The 20,509-nt window shown below is 33.4% G+C and overlaps 5 protein-coding genes across 5 annotated transcripts; all 5 read left to right on the forward strand.

The window, feature by feature from the left end:
• Nucleotides 1-365: 365 nt before the first annotated feature.
• Nucleotides 366-1,877, forward strand: BN7_1322 (pepsin-like aspartic protease; the record flags this gene model as incomplete). The annotated part of the gene is made up of 1 exon (XM_011277966.1): nt 366-1,877. One exon carries the CDS (start codon nt 366-368, stop codon nt 1,875-1,877), a length of 1,512 nt encoding a protein of 503 aa, XP_011276268.1.
• Nucleotides 1,878-2,632: 755 nt separating this feature from the next.
• Nucleotides 2,633-3,412, forward strand: BN7_1323 (SDR family oxidoreductase; the record flags this gene model as incomplete). Its single annotated transcript, XM_011277967.1, has 1 exon — nt 2,633-3,412. One exon carries the CDS (start codon nt 2,633-2,635, stop codon nt 3,410-3,412), a length of 780 nt encoding a protein of 259 aa, XP_011276269.1.
• Nucleotides 3,413-4,239: 827 nt separating this feature from the next.
• On the forward strand, nt 4,240-6,048 carry BN7_1324 (pepsin-like aspartic protease; the record flags this gene model as incomplete). Its single annotated transcript, XM_011277968.1, has 1 exon — nt 4,240-6,048. One exon carries the CDS (start codon nt 4,240-4,242, stop codon nt 6,046-6,048), a length of 1,809 nt encoding a protein of 602 aa, XP_011276270.1.
• A 477-nt stretch (nt 6,049-6,525) lies between these two features.
• SAN1 (ubiquitin-protein ligase SAN1) lies at nt 6,526-8,316 on the forward strand (the record flags this gene model as incomplete). Its single annotated transcript, XM_011277969.1, has 2 exons — nt 6,526-6,533; nt 6,627-8,316. The coding sequence occupies 2 exons, from the start codon at nt 6,526-6,528 to the stop codon at nt 8,314-8,316; spliced, it is 1,698 nt and encodes a 565-aa protein (XP_011276271.1).
• Nucleotides 8,317-17,536: 9,220 nt separating this feature from the next.
• BN7_1326 (plasma-membrane proton-efflux P-type ATPase) lies at nt 17,537-20,248 on the forward strand (the record flags this gene model as incomplete). Its single annotated transcript, XM_011277970.1, has 1 exon — nt 17,537-20,248. The coding sequence occupies one exon, from the start codon at nt 17,537-17,539 to the stop codon at nt 20,246-20,248; it is 2,712 nt and encodes a 903-aa protein (XP_011276272.1).
• Nucleotides 20,249-20,509: the final 261 nt, after the last annotated feature.

Raw genomic sequence — 20,509 nt, forward strand, 5'->3', positions numbered from 1 at the left:
CATAAAATACCGCGAATTTTCTTATTTCAAAAGCTCTCATAAAGGATTTGAAGGTTATCTAGTTTTAATCGGATGTGTATTATCTGTTTTGGTTATAAGAGCTGTTAAAGCGTTTACTTTGGTGAATAATGATTATATCATGTGTGTCCTATAACTGCGGAGCTTTTTTTTTTTAGCTCCTTTTAAAGGACTTGATGAGGAAAATTGTATTTGGAAATCTAGTTCTCATATAATATCAATAATCTCAAGAGTTTAATTTATTCTCAAAATCAGAAAGTGCTCATAGAATTTCATAAAAACTTCATCATTTCCTCAATTCATGATGCTCTCATTATCATATTTCTTATAACTGGGTATCAAACACGATGAAATTACTACTTAAAATAACAACCCTCATATTATTACTCTCGGAGTATGTTAAAGGTGGTCATCTAGAACTCTCATTAACCAAGCGTGGTGAGAAAGAAGGTACAATTGATGTTGATTTAAATAATAGAGAATCCTTTGTTGGTATTGATGCAGAAATAGGATATCCACCACAATCTGTCGAGTTGTTGCTAGATACTGGATCCTCAACTTCATGGGTTATGGATTCTAAAAATCCATATTGTGTTGATGAAGAAGTTTGGGGTTATTTAGTTAATGGAAGTCAAGCACAATTGGAGTATCATTTTCCAAATGGATTATTGGATATTAAGGCACCAATGGGATCACAATCAAAGGCATGTTTCAAGCATGGAACTTTGGATCTTGCGTATTCAGGAGGCTTCGAAGAATCAAAAGACCCATTTGAAATTAAATATGTTGATAATTCTACCGTCAAAGGATTTTGGACTAAAGGATCTTTCAAAGTTGGTGATAATTATAATTTAACTGATTTTGACTTTGGTATTGGGCATAATGCTAGTTCAGCAATGGGTATTTTAGGTTTGGGAATTCCTGAGTTTGAAGTTATCGATGGTGATGTTCATTATGTACGTAATAACTTCCCAATGAAGTTAAATGAAGATGGTTTAATTGGTAAACAGCTATTTAGTCTTTGGTTGAATGAACGTGAAACTAAAGGTGGTAAAATTTTATTTGGTGCTATTGATCACGCAAAGTATAAAGCACCATTATATACCATGAAGATGATTAATACGATTAAGAAGGGCCATCCAATTCAAAGATTTGAAATTTTATTGACTGATCTTATATTAGAAGATGAACAAGGTGATAAAGCTTCAATTTTTGGAGAATCTGAAACTTATAAAGGTAAATATACAGGTGCTTTAGTCGATACAGGATCAACAATGAATTATTTACCACAAGAATTATTTGATATTTTCATTAGCCATATTGAACATTTGCGCATCAAATCAAGTGATCAATATGCTGTAAAATGTTCTTTACAAGATGAAGATGATCAAGTTACATTTAAATTTGCATCAAAATTATTCAATATACCATTGAGAAATTTTTTGGGTCCATTACCTTCAAGTTATAAAACTTTAGATATTGATGAAGAATATTGCTTATTGAAATTTATGCCTCAAACTTCAAATTATACCGTCTTGGGAGATTCATTTATAAGAAGTGTTTATACTGTTTTTGATTTGGATACAATGCAAATATCGATGGCTCCAGCTATTTATACAGATAAAAGTGAAATTCAAGAAATTACATATGAAAATCCTTTGATTAGTGAAATGGATGGTGAAATTCCAAAAGAATTACAATTACATTTTTATAATCCAGTGAAGGATTTTGTACAAAATACAAAGAATGGTTATTATAAAAGTTTAAGTAAATCATCAATACTGAAAGTTAATAAGAATATACTTTTTTATATAGCAGTTTCAATGTTTTTTAACTTGATCTTTATGATCTTTTTGTGAAGTTGATCATCATAAATGTGATACATTATCATATTACTATTTATTCAATTAATTTATAGATTTTAATAGATTCATTCCAGACTTTAATAACTATAATGTATATGGTTCATCTTTTATATGTTAAGTTCATGAAGGCTCAAATTTTATTGTACTAGTGATATCGACTTGAAATTCTATCATGAGTTGTACATGTTTCTGTATTCAATAATCCTCTTCCTTTCGTGAAATATCTACGTACCCTTCATCCATGTTTACATCGTGATTTATCATTGCCATTAATACCAGTCACGACTCTCAAGTATATATGACGTGATGACTTTCGTGATGATGCGATGCTATTCAAGCTTATAGTGTTTGGTATATATAGGATTTAACGCGGTGTTAATTCTCGCAAAATTTCAGCATTAAATGTCTCAGTTCTCGGAGTGATCGCATTTACCGGTATTTGCTTTGTAATATTTATAAGCATGACAATAAAGAACAATAAAGACCCACCCAATACTATTGTTACTGTTGCTTATAAATGAGCCCTTTGATCAATAATACACTACGAGATTATTGATGATTTGAATATACTATAAATACTACATGAATTTCCATAAACTCAAGAATTGGTATATTACTCGACTAGAATATATTCATCGAGTAATTAAGAAGCTTTAAAACCACAAGTACTATAAGGTGCAGCTAAGCTAATTAACAGAATTTAATTTAATATATTACTATAAGTCACAAATTAAACTATTACAATCATCATGGGTAAAACATATTTCATTACAGGTGTTAATCGTGGTATTGGTTTCGAAATCGTCAAGAAGTACCTTGAAGCTGATTCATCAAATATTGTTATTGGTACAGCTCGTAATCCATCAAAAGCCACAGAATTACTTGAATTGGAATCAAAATATAAAGGTCAATTACACATTATTCAATTAGATGTTTCTGACTTAAAATCAATTGATTCTATTGATTCTCAAATCAAGGAAGTTGCTAAAGATGGTATTGATGTTTATATCTCAAATGCTGCTTATTCTGCACCAGGTGCCGCTAAAAAGGTTTTAGAGTTAGAAAGACAAATTTGGATTGATCATTATATTGTTAATGTTTTGGGTCCTTTTGAAGTTTTGAGAGTTATTAAACCATATTTGTTGAAAAAAGAGACTAAACATGTCGTTATCATCTCAAGTCTTGCTGGGTCATTAAGCCAAAATTTCCCTATTTCAACAGGTCCTTATGGTCAAAACAAAGCTGCTTTAAATCATGTTGCCATCACTTTATCACATGAGTTATCTCCTGAAGGTATTACTGTTGTTGCTGCTCATCCAGGTCTTGTTGACACTGAAAGTGGAAGAGAAGTTTTAAAGGAATATGTTGAATATAAACCTGAACTTTCTGCTCTATTGAACAATTTACCATTTGATAAAATTACCCAAGAAGAAAGTGCAAAAGGGTTGATTGATACTGTCATTGATCCATTAACTAAAGAACAAAACGGTAAGTTTTTGAACTATGATGGTGCTGAATTACAATGGTAAACTTGATTTTGTTAGGTAACTGAAACGTGCAAAACATTATAATATATGAGCTGGATATCAATTTTGAACCTTAAATGTAGTGTATGATCATTTGGAGCTGGTCACTCTCTAATTATTATTGCTCTCGTGTATTATAGCTTGTGATTGAACGATGAACATTAAAATTTTTAGAATGATGATGATGGCTTAATATTGTAATTTGTATAGCACTTATACGTGGTGTTCGGGTGTAATTGTATTATCGCTCTTATTAAAATACGTCATTAAATAAAATCTAAATAATATTTTTGTTCATAATTTTACTTTACGATTGTACGCATTTCCAAATCTGATTGTTCAATTTGAAGAACGTGGATCTTTTGGCTGGAATTTTAAGATATTATCTTGGTTTTGGATCGGTTCACGGTTGAGATATTTTGAAATGAGTAAACAATTGTGGTCACTCTGTCGCGTTAGTGAACCAGATGATGATGCCGGTGTTGATGATTGATTGGATGGATAGGAAGAATGCTATACAATGACAAAGTGAAGATTCAAGAAGCAAAGCCGTCGGTGATACATTGGGCTCATAAGTCAATATTGATTGCCTTTTGATCATTTTGTAGACAATTGGATTGAGAGTGACTGATAAAAAATTATTTTATTATTCTGAGGAATATCAAGTTATCATATTCAGGGTCCAAGGTCCAAGGTCCTCATGTGCATGATATTAATTATTTTCAGTTGTGCTTAAGCGATATGATATAAAAGGGAGTGATATTCAGCTTTTGTTACTGTGCTCAATGATGGATTCCATTTATTCATCAACTACAACAAATTGAGAAACTATGTTTATCAACAAGGTGCTTATCACAATTGGTTTGTGTTTACAAGTTTGTCTAGCTTCAAAAATAGACGGTGTCACTAAACTTAATTTCAATATCAATGCAAAAGATGCTGATTTCAATCATCCACATGTTAAAAGGTTATTGAAAAGGGCTGAAGGTGGTGGTGGTGGTAATGATACTTCACCAGTTGTGCTTCAAAATATGTTGACATTTTTTTCCATAAATGCAACTTTTGGTACTCCAGAACAAGAATTTCAATTGGTATTAGGGACTGGTACTTCAGATACTTGGGTTTTGAAGAAGGGAAATCCATATTGCTCATCATCAACTAGAAACAATAAAAGAGCCATTGAAGATATAAATTTTCAAAAAAGAGCAGAATCTGATTCAAGTTCATTTCCTTCTGCAAGTCGTGCTGCTGGTTTTGCTTCAGGTACAAGAACATCAACTGGAAGTGCTTATGTTCCTTATGCATCTGCTACATATGATTGTATTTATGGATCTTTTGATGAAGATGCATCTGAATCCCTCAAAAAAAATAGTTCTGCTCCTCCTTTACAAATTGGTTATACCGAAGGATCTACTGCAAATGGTGAATGGGTCACTGATAAATTGAAAATTAGTGATTTTGAACTAGACAATTTTTCTTTTGGTATTGCTTCACAAGCAAATCTTGATGGTGGTGTCTTGGGTCTTGGTTTTGAGGAAGCTGAAAGTACAAATAGAAGATTAGACGGTGGTGATAATTATACATATCAGAACTTTCCATCAAGGCTAAAGAATGATGGGTTAATCAAAAAGACGGTTTACTCATTATATGCAGATTCTTTTAATTCATCTACTGGGTCAATTTTATTTGGTGGTATTGATCATGCTAAATATAACGGTGATTTGGTAACATTGCCATTGGTAAACCCATATGAAGACTACGGTATTGATACAGTTTCATACTTTGTTGTTACTATAACGGGTGTTGGTACTGATGTTGAAGGGAATCAAACAACTTTTTCAACAACAGCATATCCGGCTACTATTGATGCTGGTACAACAATGACTTATTTGCCACCAAGATTTGTGGATGAGGTTATTGAGGCGCTTGGTGCTTCTTATTCAGCTTATTATGGATTTTACACAATGACTTGTCCAACTTTAGAAGAATCTTTGTCAAGATTTTTGGTATTTGATTTCCAAGGTAAAAAAATAAGTGTGCCATTATACCAGTTGATTAGAGTTAAGATTGGTACACTTTGTGTTTTGGGTGTTACAGATAGTTATGATAATTCAATCACTTTAGGTTCAAGTTTTTTAAGATCTGCATATGTCGTTTTTGATCTTGAAGATAAAGAAGTTTCAATTGCACAAATCAAATATACTGAGGATGAAAAGATTGAAGTTGTTGAAAGTTCTATTCCATCTGCAATCAAAGCTCCAGAATATTCATCTTCTTGGAGTACTGATATATATCCAACTACAACTGGTGAATTATTTGAATCTGGTGAAGATGTTACTTCAAACGTTGATGTTTTTGGTTATACTGGTGGTATCTTGGAAGGGTCAATAACTTTACGCTCTACAGGAAGATCAAGCTCAACTAGTGGTGGTTATTCTCGAAGTTCAGGATTTGCTTCTTCTGTATCAGGTACAATTAGAAGAACTTCAACTTCAAATACTGAAATTGCAAGATCAACTGATAGCTCCACTTCTGGGTCAAACTCTGGATCTTCTGGTAGCTATGATACTTTCAAGAACAAAATTTGGCTCTACTTATCATCAATGATGGTTCTTACCGCACTGGTTGTCGTTTTGTGAAGATAATCAGCTAATTTTCTTCTCGGTACGATTTTTTTCAGGAATTTTGCTATGTTTAACACTTTGTGGAATTTTTTCTATTCATCAAACAATTTTTAATATTACGCCATCATGATTTTATTTACAGGAATACTTAATATATGCTATGTGAAACGATTTGTTTATGTAGTAGTAGTAAGTAAATATAGACTCGTGAAACTGGATTATATAATTTTCATAGTGTGATGTAATTAATTTGGCTGAGAAAATCAAAATCGAAAATATTACAAATCTAACTTGACGATTATGAATTCAAACAACAAAACACAACATAGGTTATAGATACGCTTTAGTTCTGTCCAAAAGCTGAAAGGGATACTTTTAGAAGAAGCAGATTTCATTTCCAAGCTTTTTTGGTAGCTGTGAACGATCGTTTCCTGTCTTTTCTACAGACTTATCAGTGAACCCTTTTGAGTATAGAAAGAAAAGTCATTTCAGATGGAAAGGTATGTTGTATTTCATAGCAGAAAAAACCCCTAAAAAAAAATTACTAACATCTTTGTTTCTTTCAGAAGAGCCAATAACTTTGTGATCTTCAGGTTTGGTGAGGATAATTCTGAGAATGTCATATTAAATTTACCAAATGTCTTGTTGAATAATTCAGATTCCACAAACACTGTTCCGAACCAAACACCACCATCAAGTCAACAACAACAACAACAACAACAAAGTTCTCCAAATCGTCCATCTGGTGCACCAGCCTCTGCAGGGGATCATAGTCGTGATAATAATGATGCAAACGCTTCAAATAATGGAAATAATAATCAAGATTCTACAACCGCTGATGATTCTAGACCTGGAATCTCTTCCGCTGGTAATGATACTACACAAAGAGTTCCTGAAGAACACATAGAAAGAAACATGTTGGTTTCTGTTAGTTATGTTTATGGAGATAATAACAGACCACAAACGGGTGCCGGTGCTACTAATGGTGCTCAAGATAATCAAAGAGGTGATAGAACAGGTTCATTGTTGCTAAATGTTCCAAATATCCCAAATAATAGAAATGAAAATCAACTAAACGCTCTTATTGAATTTGCAGCATCATTGGCGTTAAGTGCTATCGCTGCTAATATTAGAAGAAATAATGGTATAAAGAAAGAGACTTTTGAAAAATTAAAGATTAAAAAAAAAAGTGAAGTTCATGATAAATCATGTGCAATTTGTTATGATGAATATGACGAAGATGAAATTTCACATGGGAAGGGCTTAGAAGAAAACATTGATACCAAAGATGACAAAGATGAAGATCTGAATGGTCAAAGAAAGAGAAAACGTAGGTCAAGTGATGATGGTGCTGAAGAATCACAAGAACCAGGTAGAAAAGTGAGGAGAACTGAAAACGTTACATCTCCTGCAATTACATCCAATGAAACAGCTGCTAATCAAACAGCCATACCATCAACATCAGCTTCAACAGGAGAAACCTTAAATCAGGAAAAGAAAGAAGAAGAGTACAAGCATGTTCCATTAGCTTTACCGTGTGACCATTATTTTGGGAGAAGTTGTATTTTCGAATGGCTGAAGTCAAACTCAACTTGTCCATTATGTCGTCAAGCAATTGTGGAAGAAGGTTCAAATGAAAGAGGTCCACCAGATCAAATTAATATACCCAATATTGCGTCTTTATTGAACCCAACATCCAGAGACCACCCAATGATTATTGTACTAGATAGATCAACAAACACATTAGTTAGAAGGCCAGAAGAACCATCAAATACCCCTGCTACTGCTACTGCAGTGCCTCAAGTCAATACAGATACCCCAGAGGCTGCTGTTGCAAATTCTATTTTATCAACATTATCATTACCAAGAGTTCCAACCACAGAAAGTCCCCCAGCAAGAAGAGATCCTTTAAGTGCCTCAATACTCAGAGGATTGAGTCAACCAAGATTCCCAGGTCTGTTCTCTTCAGGAGTTTCTAGTAGAAGAACTGAAACCGGTGTTGAAACGGTTAATTTAGATAATGATGGATTAACAAGAAATGATTTTGATAATAGTTTTTACGATGAATCAAGACGTTTGATTGAAGAAAGACTGAGAAATAGACATTTGAGAAATAATGTCATGAGTCCTGCAAATACAGAGAGTAATGGTCCACCATCAGCTGAAGCAAACACTGTATCACAATCATCCAGTCAAGGGGAAACAACATCACGAGCACAAGCACAATCACAAGCAGAACCAAGTGAGAATAATGAGAATACTAATACCCAACCAAATGCATAATTAAATAAATACATCTTCAATAATTGAAATGGCTAATATTGTAGTATTTAATTAATAAGTTTAAAGTAAACGATAGTAATACGATATGAATTATAGAGAAGGCTATCTTTGACATTCACATAATCTAGTAAATAGCTGGCTTCGTTTTAAACTTTTATATCTCTATAATAATTGAATTAAATGTAATTATTAATGTGTCGTGTGAGCTCATGCTACTTACTTCATGTGATTATATAATACTTATGTAATCTTTTTTTAAATGCCATGGTTTGTCAATTATTAGGTCAATATAATTTATATTTCGTATTTTTAAATATATCACCAGGCTTTCTTTCAGCTCTATTTTTACCTAATTATCTAATTAAGCATTTAAAGCCACTTTTAATTTTTGGATTTTTTAGTTTCAAGAAAAAAGTGTACCTTAATAATTTTAATTTTGCTTTAAAATGAGAAAAATAGAAAATAATCAAAATTTTTTTTATCGAATTTTGAAGAAATGAAAGATGGAACATAATTATTGGATCATTCTGAGTAGCTCTGATTAAAAAAAAAGTATATTTATTTATCTATTTAATTAACTATACTTTTTCAAATCTATCATTAATATCCTTAAATATCCGGCTTACCTAATAATTCACCGGCATATACCGCTCAAAAATATTTTAATTTTTAGCGGATTTTAAAAATCATATTATAAAATTATTAAATCCGAATTTTTCATCGGTTTCTTTACGTATAATTTACCGACAACGTTACAAGTTACAAGTTACAAGATACAAGTTAGGTGGAATATACTTAGACGTTGAGACTCGAATCTAGTGAACAATTTGAATGAGCTCAAAATCTCAATAAAAATACCATACACTAACACCATTATTGAGCTTTACAACTTGAAGAGGATGACGAGTTGATAATCAAAATGACTGAATCTTCTTAATTTCAAATGCCATCTACTTTAATCAGATATGGATCAGCTGAAATGCTGAAATCACTGTCGACGTTTGTGTGATAGCTGGTTATTTAAGAGGTCGAAATCGATATACTGTGGTAAACAGCTTACGGCTTACAGTTTACTCATCTAGAATTAGACGTTTGATATTTAGCGGTTTACCCGCGAGCTTGCCGTTAAGTCGGCCCTGGACCCTGGTGTACAACTATACAACTCAACAAATTAGTAATTTCTGTATGAAGCAGCCCAGTAGCTTTATAAGTTTTTATAACTACCCACTACCCAGATATTCAAAGTTCACATAATATATATATGACGTAGCTGCTAGAAAGCCACAGATCAAGCTAACTTGAAAAAAGGTCTAGGACTCATCGAGATTTATTTGAGCCATTCTGATTCTGCACCCAATAAAATCTATTGTTTCTTCTGCACAATAGAGTTGATCAAAAATTGAAACAGTTTTGATTGGAACGTAATTACGCTAACAGACTACCATTATCCATAGAATCGATTGGAAGTTCAAACTAGTTATGAAGATCGTCAATAGGTAGGCTATACACGAAACAGGATCCAGAATAACTTTGATTAACAGTTTACAAGGAATTTCCCCATGAAAATAGATTTATAAGTTAGATACCTATTAATGCTTGCAACTTGTAGCGCTGTACTCGAGGATTGGAAAAATTCACGGAGCCTCTAGAGTCTAGTAATTACGTTGCAACTTGTAAGAAAGAAAAAAGGAAAAAAGCTACGTATTTCTGCACTTCGCGATCCCAGTCAAGACTTCAAGAGGCTAAAATTAAAATTTGATGCTCTCCAGATTCTTGCCTATAGATATTCATGTAAGTTCTATAGGGAATGATGAGTGATACCATGGTCCATTATACTTGTCGTATACGGTAGAATTAGCCTATTGATACACATTCACAACCACAATAAATGTACTCGAGTAGGTTTACCTATGCTTTGGTCATATTATAATACGTACTATATATTAAACTGAATTCGAATTGTACCTGACGACCACTAGAGTTTTTCCGTCGAAAAGTACTACGTAGTACTACGTACGGCTGTCAGATTTGTAAAATCGGAAACACATGTACGTTTTGAAACTTTGAATTGGATAAAAGCTAAGTTGTGTATAGGTGTAATTTCAATTTGTTGAACGTTGGTCAGCTTCAAGATTTCTCCACACGTAGACTACAATAGGTACGCCGCCAATAACATTGTTTTGTTTTCAAAACGCTTAACAGGCATCAAGATTCAAGCCCCAGGGGCCAAGATCTTTAAACATCATGAGCGGCTAATAACCTGAATCATTCAACTAACTCTTAATAATTACTGGTCTCTTACCAGCTTGTTAATGAAGCGATCTACGTACGTAACATCGGAGCCAACAACTCCACGACCACTAGTGAATTGAACAGAATTAAGTCTAGTTGACAAGAAAATTGAGTGGACTTCAAGTTGCAACTTGCCATGAGGAATAATAAACAAACACATATATACACATAAATATATGGTCGACTCTATAGACTTTTACATGCTAATATGTACACAAATTCCAATGCGGGGCATGGAGCTCAAAGTCAAGACGTCGTAGCTGTAGCCTATATCGAAATTTTACGTTATAATTAAATATTTACTAGCTGCTGCTAAATAGATTAACAACGTACCGGCCTGAGAATATGCTCAAGTTGTGCTGCAGTTATAACCATCTTAAATTTTATATATATCTGCTAGCTATAGTACTTAATTCATATATATTAAAATTGGAGCCGTCAGTTTTAGCTTAAATTAATTAAGCATCGACGTGTTACTATATAAAAGAGTTGAACTAGGCAGAATATATAAAGCTTGTAGTATGATCTGTTTTTAGCTTTACTCTAAAATCAGCTCATGAACTAACTGAATTAGCTGTTACCTGTGCCTAAAATACATTCGAATCACACTCATAGGCTCTAGCAGCTAGCTCTTACCTCCCACCTACGTACCTAGCCTATAAAGAAACCCTAAGTACTGGGGTAATCGAGAAAATTGAGCACTGAGTTCTGAGCAGTGAGGGCCGGTAAGCAGTTATATGTGAGTTGATGCTCTGTTTAGGCTACGAGCTACTGAACTCGTGCAAAAATAAAATTTAAAGATTTCGCCAGTCTGGAGAAAATTGCGAAGATTCAACGGTTAATTTGAAGTACGTTCATGAAGTTGAAAGCTATTAATTATAATATTGTTAGACTAGAAGGATCAATATTCATGACTTTCTCCCGCTTATACCTGGCTTGTAGAGTTCTGCCTAGAGTTTTTGATAATTAAAACCAACAAATCAGATCATATTAGCACATATATATGGGGATATTTCAAGCGGTTTATAAGGACAAGTTCTGAAGTCTTCTTAGGCACAGCTCGCCAGTCCTTGTCACCCAAATGAAAGAACCATCGTGTTATATTCATTTTTTGTATCTTTCAAGATCAGAAATGCTCTAAGGTCAACTCTAGATCATATAATTATTTTTTCAAGATTAACATATGATGTATTTTTATCGTTACTAGTGTGCACTGTGAAGTATATTGTCACAAGACCTTAGAATCTAGATATTTCAAGAACGAATTGAAATAAACAAAATTTACTTCCAAATCTCGGGTTGAGATTTGGCGTACGCTCGTTGGCTTATTCAACCGGGCCTGCCCAGGGAATATAAGTAGTAAGTACTACAGACTACGTACTACATACCTACCCATAAGTTATAACCCATAACGATCTAACGGTAACAGAGATAAGAGTAGGGACTCGGGAATAGGCAGCCATTGGCCACTTATAAGATGTGATATAAAGATACTTTCTTATGATTGAAGTTAAGTCCTAGCCTATCATAACATTTTAAAAACTTAAAATGATGTCTTTAGGCTCCAATACGTAGTACATAATTCTTTTAGATTTTACCGAGACGTCCTACAGGCTACTAGTACATCGGTGCATTTTGAATTAAACGTAGCTGATATAAATTATAAGTTATAACTTATAACTCCCGAGAATCATCGGATAATTATATAAATATTAATAAGACTCGATCGATGATATACAATTACGCTCATGCTCTTCAGCTTATACTCGGATTAAATGGATTAATTAAACTGTGATTCATAAGCTATATTGTACGTTTAGGGTAATCCAAACATTGAGTCTACTATCCCTATACCATCGACCAAAATTAAGATCATCGCTTGCCGACAACACTTAGACGACCATCATGTGTTCGTTCATCCTATATATATTAGCTCTAGTCAATTCAAGATATTTACTTGCCTTGCAATATAACTGGCTGAAAGATGATCCATAGCTTGAGGTAAGTACAGGTTATATTGAAGATATTCATGAGGATCTTACACATGCAAGGCCATCATTGAATCGCTATATCAAGATATCAAGCAAAAATTACATCGACGACTTGGATCAATATCGGAAGTACAGCTTATAGTACTATATAGTACTATAGTACTATGTATATATTAATACAAAACTTTTGTACTTTAATTTTTAATCAATATTTATAGAACTAGTACGTAATACTGCACTTCTAATAGCTATGATTAATTTTCGACATTAATTATTAAAGGTAAATCAGCAGCTGTTAAACGTTGCCTAATATTTCAACGTCAACTCATACGTTCTACGTTATAAAAATGTCTCGAGTACTTCTGAAAGGTAGTACGTACTGTATATTATTTGAACTTTAAAATTGCACTGGAACTTGGAACTTGGAGTTTGAACTTTAAAATCAGCTCTGGAGGTACGGCTGTAAGTTCCTTTGGTTTACCTCATATATACATAGATTCTGTAATCTAGATATCTCAAATCCACGAATAATCACGATAACTAATATTAACCTCGGATACAGAATGGAACTTGCACCTTGCACCTCATGCACTTTGCACCTTTTATGTTGTGTAATAGGTGAACGGTGACACCCAATAGCAGAATAGTCTTATTATCAAGATGATGGGCAGCTTGCACACCTGTCAATTTTCAAACATCTACGCCAGATAGTTTGTAGTTTGGTATATAGTCACTTTCAAGTTGTGAATGAAAATCCTTTCATGTTCCTTTCAAAGGTAGATTAATTGAGTACATATACTTACAACTAGACTCTAGTACCTTAATCGCTTATCAATCCAAGAATCTTATACTAGGATTTGAAATTTTGGGGTAGACACTGGACAGTGGACACGAAAAGAAGAAAGAAAACTTTATATTTCATTATTTATGTATGGCTTCATATAATTTTTAGGATATTTTCTTTATTTTTGCGCAAAAATTGGCTGCAAAACTCGCTTGTTTAGGAATTGTAATTAAAAATTTGCGAAAATTCAACACGTTTTGCAAAAATTTAATCTTTTTGCGAAAATTAAAAAATTATTGAAGCTTCCATCACTGAAGCTGGTCGTCAACGAAGAAAAAAGAATAGTGAAGAGCGATAATCATGTTCCTGAAATTTTATACTTCGACATCGAAGTACAGAAATTCGAACACTCACTTAAACATTTCTTTTGAATTACCATAAACTACTAATTAATTGAATCTTTAAGTTGATTAACATACAAGATACCAAACATTGGTACCTAAGGGTTCATGGGACTAGCTAATTGTTAGAAATTATAACATCCACATGAAATCTCGTTTATCGAGAGAAGCTTTGTTTTGTTTTCGAAAGTGTAAACACACCGAGGAATAAAGATACGTAGGAACCAAGGTAACGGATCTTACTTCCTTTTCTTTGAACTTCTGTTTCAATTTTCAACTTTCCACTTTTGCGGTGATAGTGGTGCAAAAAATAAAGATTTTAAGTTGATATGGCAACTTAGAGTCTTTCAAATCTTTGTTAGGAAAATCAATTTTCCCGAATTATCCAATCTGTTTACCAAAACAGTACTATGCTGGCGTATTTTTTCTAAATTTGGTGAGTTTGACCAAACAAACAAGCTGATGAACCCAAAACAATCGAGATTCAAGTCTCAGGTTCTTTATCGAAATATATGGGGAATATGATTCATCAACACATAGATGATAGTAGATACTCCATAAACTATAAACTATTTGTGAATAAAACGAAACATCATTTGCGCTACATGCAAGTGGTAGACAGCATGTGTAACCATTAAGCAAGGTAGCTACTAAATATATATACTAGAGCTGATCAGGTTTTGTATCGTACAAAGAATAGAAATATTAGAATTGAGCTCATAGTCAATCACATATAAGTGGAACTGAAGCACTAGGATCTAATACTACTGCAAGCTAGCTAGTCCTAACCAATTATTGATCCAAAATTAGCAAGGTTCGACTAGCTGATATATATACTATATATATATGCAGTTATATCAGATTTTTTTCAACCGTTCAGGCTTGTCTAACTAATTCTGGGGTTATACCAGCCCCAAGCATTAGTTTGCACAATTTCATGGTGAACATTTAAGCATGTGAACATTGAATATAGACGTATATATATAAATGTATAATTACGAACCAATTTAAAGTTATAGACGTGATGAGATTTGATGAATTGACTTTTCGTTGTTATGTACATGGCTAAATGGGTGAATTATAAAGTTGACGTAAAGATCCAAGAGTAACAGGCAACAAATATATAGCATCGCATAGACGTTATTTATTCTCGAAGCTAAATGTACCAATAAGAACCAAAGTGCATTGTTAATTTAAAAAGATGTATAATTTGTAAGTTTCATGTTGGCTCCTTTCCATTATGGGAGCTTCAGTTTATTGAAAGAGCCTCTAAATATATCTTTGATTGATCAGTGTGATTAATCTAAGCTTCCAAAGAATAGGAAATCAACATCATTGAGTTACTCTACAACAAAGTGCAGTTTCCGCATACAAATTAAAGAAGCTTGATTAAAATAATTTATAGGCCAGCTACAGGTAGAATCATGGGTTTAATTTAAATGTATATAATGCCTAATTGAAACCAATCAATAACGCTACTTTAATGCGTATCACATATATAAATCGACTAGTATATACCTGGTGTAAAGAACTCAATTGGACCCTCAAGAAGCTGAACCTTTAACAATACAATATTGCGCTTTGAACAACCATGTTTTAATTTTAATTCCTCAATAGTCGATAGTAGGGGACTAGTTTCGGATACTTTAAGTAGTAGGTAACATGTTGATCAAACCTTAATGAGTATATAAGAGTAAAAGCGAATTAGTATAAGCTCTCGGTCAAACCGGAAGAATCACCGAGACATGAATAAGTAAGCTGAATGGAAGATAAGGCTAGCTCATCATAACGGTAATATGTCTTGATCTAGTATTTGGCTACTTCTTGAAATGGATAGTTAGGATGTGAGGGTAGTCAATGAAGTGAGAAGTATATGGTATAATCGTTTTAGGAATCAGATGGCTGATCGATTAGCTAAAATATCAGGTACCTATTCTCAGATTGACGTCGAGTAAGGCCCATTTTAAATATTCTCATGATGATTTATATGTAGTGTGACAGCTTTATCCAGTGGTAGTCTTACATGTATACCATACGGCCGACAACTATCAGAAAATACCTAGCTATCATAAAAATGATTGAGTCTTTTATATATACGTTAACGGTTAGATTATACTATTACTACCTACAAAATTTGGCCCTAGTATCTATATAGTATATACCTCTAATTGAGTCTTTACCGCGTGAAAAAAAGTAAACCCGAGCGAGAGCGAGATGTGATTTTTCTTTTGATTCAACGTCGATGAACTATTGACAATTAAGATTAATGAGGTAATTCAAATAAATATGGAGGGAATTTAGTGTATACACGAAATAATCTACGTGCAAAATATTTTTCAAGTATGGACCATGAGAAGTCAATCAATTTCATAAATTAGATGATCATATCCATCAGCTATAGGAAAAAAGCTTCACAGAAAATGATTAACCATGTACTTCGTCGACATTTTAATTCTCTCGACACTTACGTAGGTGTTTAATCAATTAATCGGATTCAACTGGTTCTTTGCAAATTGGAAATTTACCAGCAGAGCTTTATACATCGACGAGTCAACGAAGTGAGACTAGCCAGTACATAACGTAGTCAGAGCTAGTCCCAATGTATCCACGGCCGGCTCCATAGGACGTTTTCCCAATTGGAGTTGCATGCTAATTGTGGTGGTAAAAGGCTGCTCTATTCGGGAAAACGTAAACTTTGAGATATTTTCAAACTGTTTAAAGACTAGCGAAAATGATTAGGAACACATAAATGAGAGACTTTTGGTATGCGAGACTCAATACTTTTTATGGTTAAACTCACTCAAGCTGATAAAGTTTTTCTTTTGCCAATTACATCCATCCAAAATTTTTTTTTACTCAAACCTCGAGGATCCCAAATCCGAAAAAAAGATATATAAACAATTTGAATTCTTTAACTTTTCAATTGTTGAATCTTTCGAAGTTTTTTTTGAATAGTGTTAGAAGTTTTCATTCAACTTTACCTTACCAAATATTTTGTATTATTCCATACATTTCTATTGATTTTATGATATAAGAGTTCACTCTTTAAAGTTAATTGATAGTTTTATTATTATACCCATATACAAAAGTAAAGGTTTGAATTGTTGAAAGTGAGTACCAATTTTTTCAGTTTAACTAGCAATTAGGAATCCAAGTGAAGCTTATTCAATCATTCATTAGTTCAATCAGTCAATACTTCCAAACCCAATCAATCAATTGTTTCAACTCTCAATACCACTGTCGTTTATACCCATGATGGAGATGTTATAGTGTTTACACTTTGTGGGCCATCTCAATAAGGATTATCTTTTGTTTACGGCAGTTGCATTTCCATATTTGGTATTGTGGCCTTTCCCGGTTATGCATTACTCTTTTCGGAGCGATATTGCAGTCATTTGTTGCCCTTTCCAAGAATTGTCTGATTTGGAGATTTTCAATTGGCTGTTTGGATTTTTTCGTTTTTCCGCTGGGAGATTGGGAATTTTTTGCAAAAAATCAAAACAAGATTGGAAGAATTGGAAAAACGTTCAAGTTATAAAGAAAAAAGTTTTTGCTCAATTCAACCCCGTTTTATCTATCTATTGAATTTGTTTTACAAGTTAAATTGATACCACAGGGATTTGTTTTGAACAGTATGTGAATTGAATTGAATTGAAGATTGAGGAGTAATTGAAAGCTTCATTAATGGATTTCCTCTCTTTTAGTTAGCTAATTTTTTTTGCATGAGTACAATTTACTAACAAGTTTAATAGATGTCTTCAGAACAAGAACATCAACCAACCGTTGAAAAGGTCCCAAAGGCCGCTCCAGAAGATGATGAAGATGAAGATGAAGATATCGATCAATTGATTGAAGATTTACAATCTGATAATGGTGCTGATGCTTTAGAAGAAGAAGAAGCTGGTGAAGCTGGTGCTTCTGCTAGACCAGTTCCAGAAGAATTATTACAAACTGATCCATCTTATGGTTTAACTTCTGATGAAGTTTCAAAAAGAAGAAAGAAGTTTGGTTTAAATCAAATGGCTGAAGAAAAAGAAAATTTAGTTGTTAAATTCTTAATGTTCTTCATTGGTCCAATTCAATTCGTTATGGAAGCTGCTGCTATTTTAGCTGCCGGTTTAGAAGATTGGGTTGATTTTGGGGTTATTTTAGGTTTATTATTTTTGAATGCTGCTGTTGGTTTCATCCAAGAATACCAAGCTGGTTCTATTGTCGATGAATTGAAAAAAACCTTAGCTAACTCTGCTGTTGTTATCAGAGATGGTTCTTTAGTTGAAGTTGCTGCTAACGAAATTGTTCCAGGTGATATCTTACAATTAGAAGATGGTACCGTTATCCCAGCCGATGGTAGAATTGTTACCGAAGGTGCTTTATTACAAGTTGATCAATCTGCTTTAACTGGTGAATCCTTAGCTGTTGACAAACACTTTGGTGACAATGTTTTCTCCTCATCAACCATCAAACGTGGTGAAGCTTTCATGATTGTTACTGCTACTGGTGATAACACTTTTGTCGGTAGAGCTGCTGCTTTAGTTAACAAAGCTTCAGGTGGTCAAGGTCATTTCACCGAAGTTTTAAACGGTATTGGTACTATTTTATTGGTTTTAGTTATTGTTACTTTATTAGTTGTCTGGACCTCATCATTCTACAGAACTAACAAAATTGTTAGAATCTTACGTTACACTTTAGCTATTACCATTGTCGGTGTCCCAGTCGGTTTACCAGCTGTTGTTACCACCACCATGGCTGTTGGTGCTGCTTACTTAGCTAAAAAACAAGCTATTGTTCAAAAACTTTCTGCTATTGAATCTCTTGCTGGTGTTGAAATCCTTTGTTCCGATAAAACTGGTACTTTAACCAAAAATAAATTATCATTACATGAACCATACACTGTTGAAGGTGTTGATGCTGATGATTTATTGTTAACTGCCACTTTAGCTGCTTCAAGAAAGAAGAAAGGTTTAGATGCCATTGATAAGGCTTTCTTGAAAACTTTAGCTCAATACCCAAGAGCTAAAGCTGCTTTAACCAAATACAAAGTTATTGAATTCCACCCATTCGATCCTGTCTCAAAGAAAGTTACTGCTTTAGTTGAATCCCCAGCTGGTGAAAGAATCATCTGTGTTAAAGGTGCTCCATTATTCGTTTTGAAAACTGTTGAAGAAGACCATCCAATTCCAGAAGAAGTCCATGAAGCTTATGAAAACAAAGTTTCTGAATTTGCTTCTCGTGGTTTCCGTTCATTAGGTGTTGCTAGAAAGAGAGGTGAAGGTCACTGGGAAATCTTAGGTATTATGCCATGTATGGATCCTCCACGTCACGATACTGCTAAAACTGTTAACGAAGCTAGACATTTAGGTTTAAGAATTAAAATGTTAACTGGTGATGCTGTTGGTATTGCTAAAGAAACTTGTCGTCAATTAGGTTTAGGTACCAACATTTACAATGCTGAACGTTTAGGTTTAGGTGGTGCTGGTGACATGCCAGGTTCTGAAATTGCTGATTTCGTTGAAAATGCTGATGGTTTTGCTGAAGTTTTCCCACAACATAAATATAATGTTGTTGAAATCTTACAACAACGTGGTTACTTAGTTGCCATGACTGGTGACGGTGTTAATGATGCTCCATCTTTAAAGAAAGCTGATACTGGTATTGCTGTTGAAGGTGCTACTGATTCTGCTCGTTCCGCTTCTGATATTGTTTTCTTGGCTCCAGGTTTATCTGCTATCATTGATGCTTTGAAAACTTCAAGACAAATTTTCCACAGAATGTACTCTTATGTTGTTTACCGTATTGCTTTATCATTACATTTAGAAATCTTCTTAGGTTTATGGATTGCCATCTTGAATGAATCATTAAACATTGATTTAGTTGTTTTCATTGCCATTTTCGCTGATGTTGCCACTTTAGCTATTGCTTATGATAATGCTCCATTTGCTCCAAAACCTGTTAAATGGAACTTACCAAGATTATGGGGTATGTCTATTATTTTAGGTATAATTTTAGCTGTTGGTACTTGGATCACTTTAACTACTATGTTTGTTCCAAAAGGTGGTATTATCCAAAATTTCGGTTCAATTGACGGTGTTTTGTTTTTACAAATTTCATTGACTGAAAATTGGTTAATTTTCATCACTCGTGCTGCTGGTCCATTCTGGTCATCATTCCCATCATGGCAATTAGCTGGTGCCGTCTTCATTGTTGATATCATTGCTACTATGTTCGCTTTATTCGGTTGGTGGTCACAAAACTGGAACGACATTGTTACTGTTGTTCGTGTCTGGATTTTCTCATTCGGTACCTTCTGTGTTATGGGTGGTGCTTACTACTTGATGTCTGAATCTGAAGCTTTTGATAGATTCATGAACGGTAAACCAATCAAAGAAAAACATGAACAAAGATCATTAGAAGATTTTGTTGTTGCTATGCAACGTGTTTCCACTCAACATGAAAAATCATCATAGATTTTTCAAACTGGTTAGATTGATTTATTAATACCTTATCTGATATATTTTTTAATAACTAATTTTTATTTTAATTGTCATTCCATCCAATATTATTGTTTTTTCATAGAGAGTGTTTATAAAAATATTTAACCTATTGATTTATGGTTAGATTTCTATTTTGATCATTTTTTTCTATTTTAATGTCTTTGACATTCATTTTCCTAATATAAGTATTAAGTTATAATTAATTAAATTTTGATGTAGATGTTCTTTTATTGT

The sequence above is a fragment of the Wickerhamomyces ciferrii genome, contig 00029 (assembly GCF_000313485.1).
Source record: "Wickerhamomyces ciferrii WGS project CAIF00000000 data, strain NRRL Y-1031 F-60-10, contig 00029, whole genome shotgun sequence".
Classification (NCBI taxonomy): Eukaryota; Fungi; Ascomycota; class Saccharomycetes; order Phaffomycetales; family Wickerhamomycetaceae; genus Hansenula; species Hansenula ciferrii.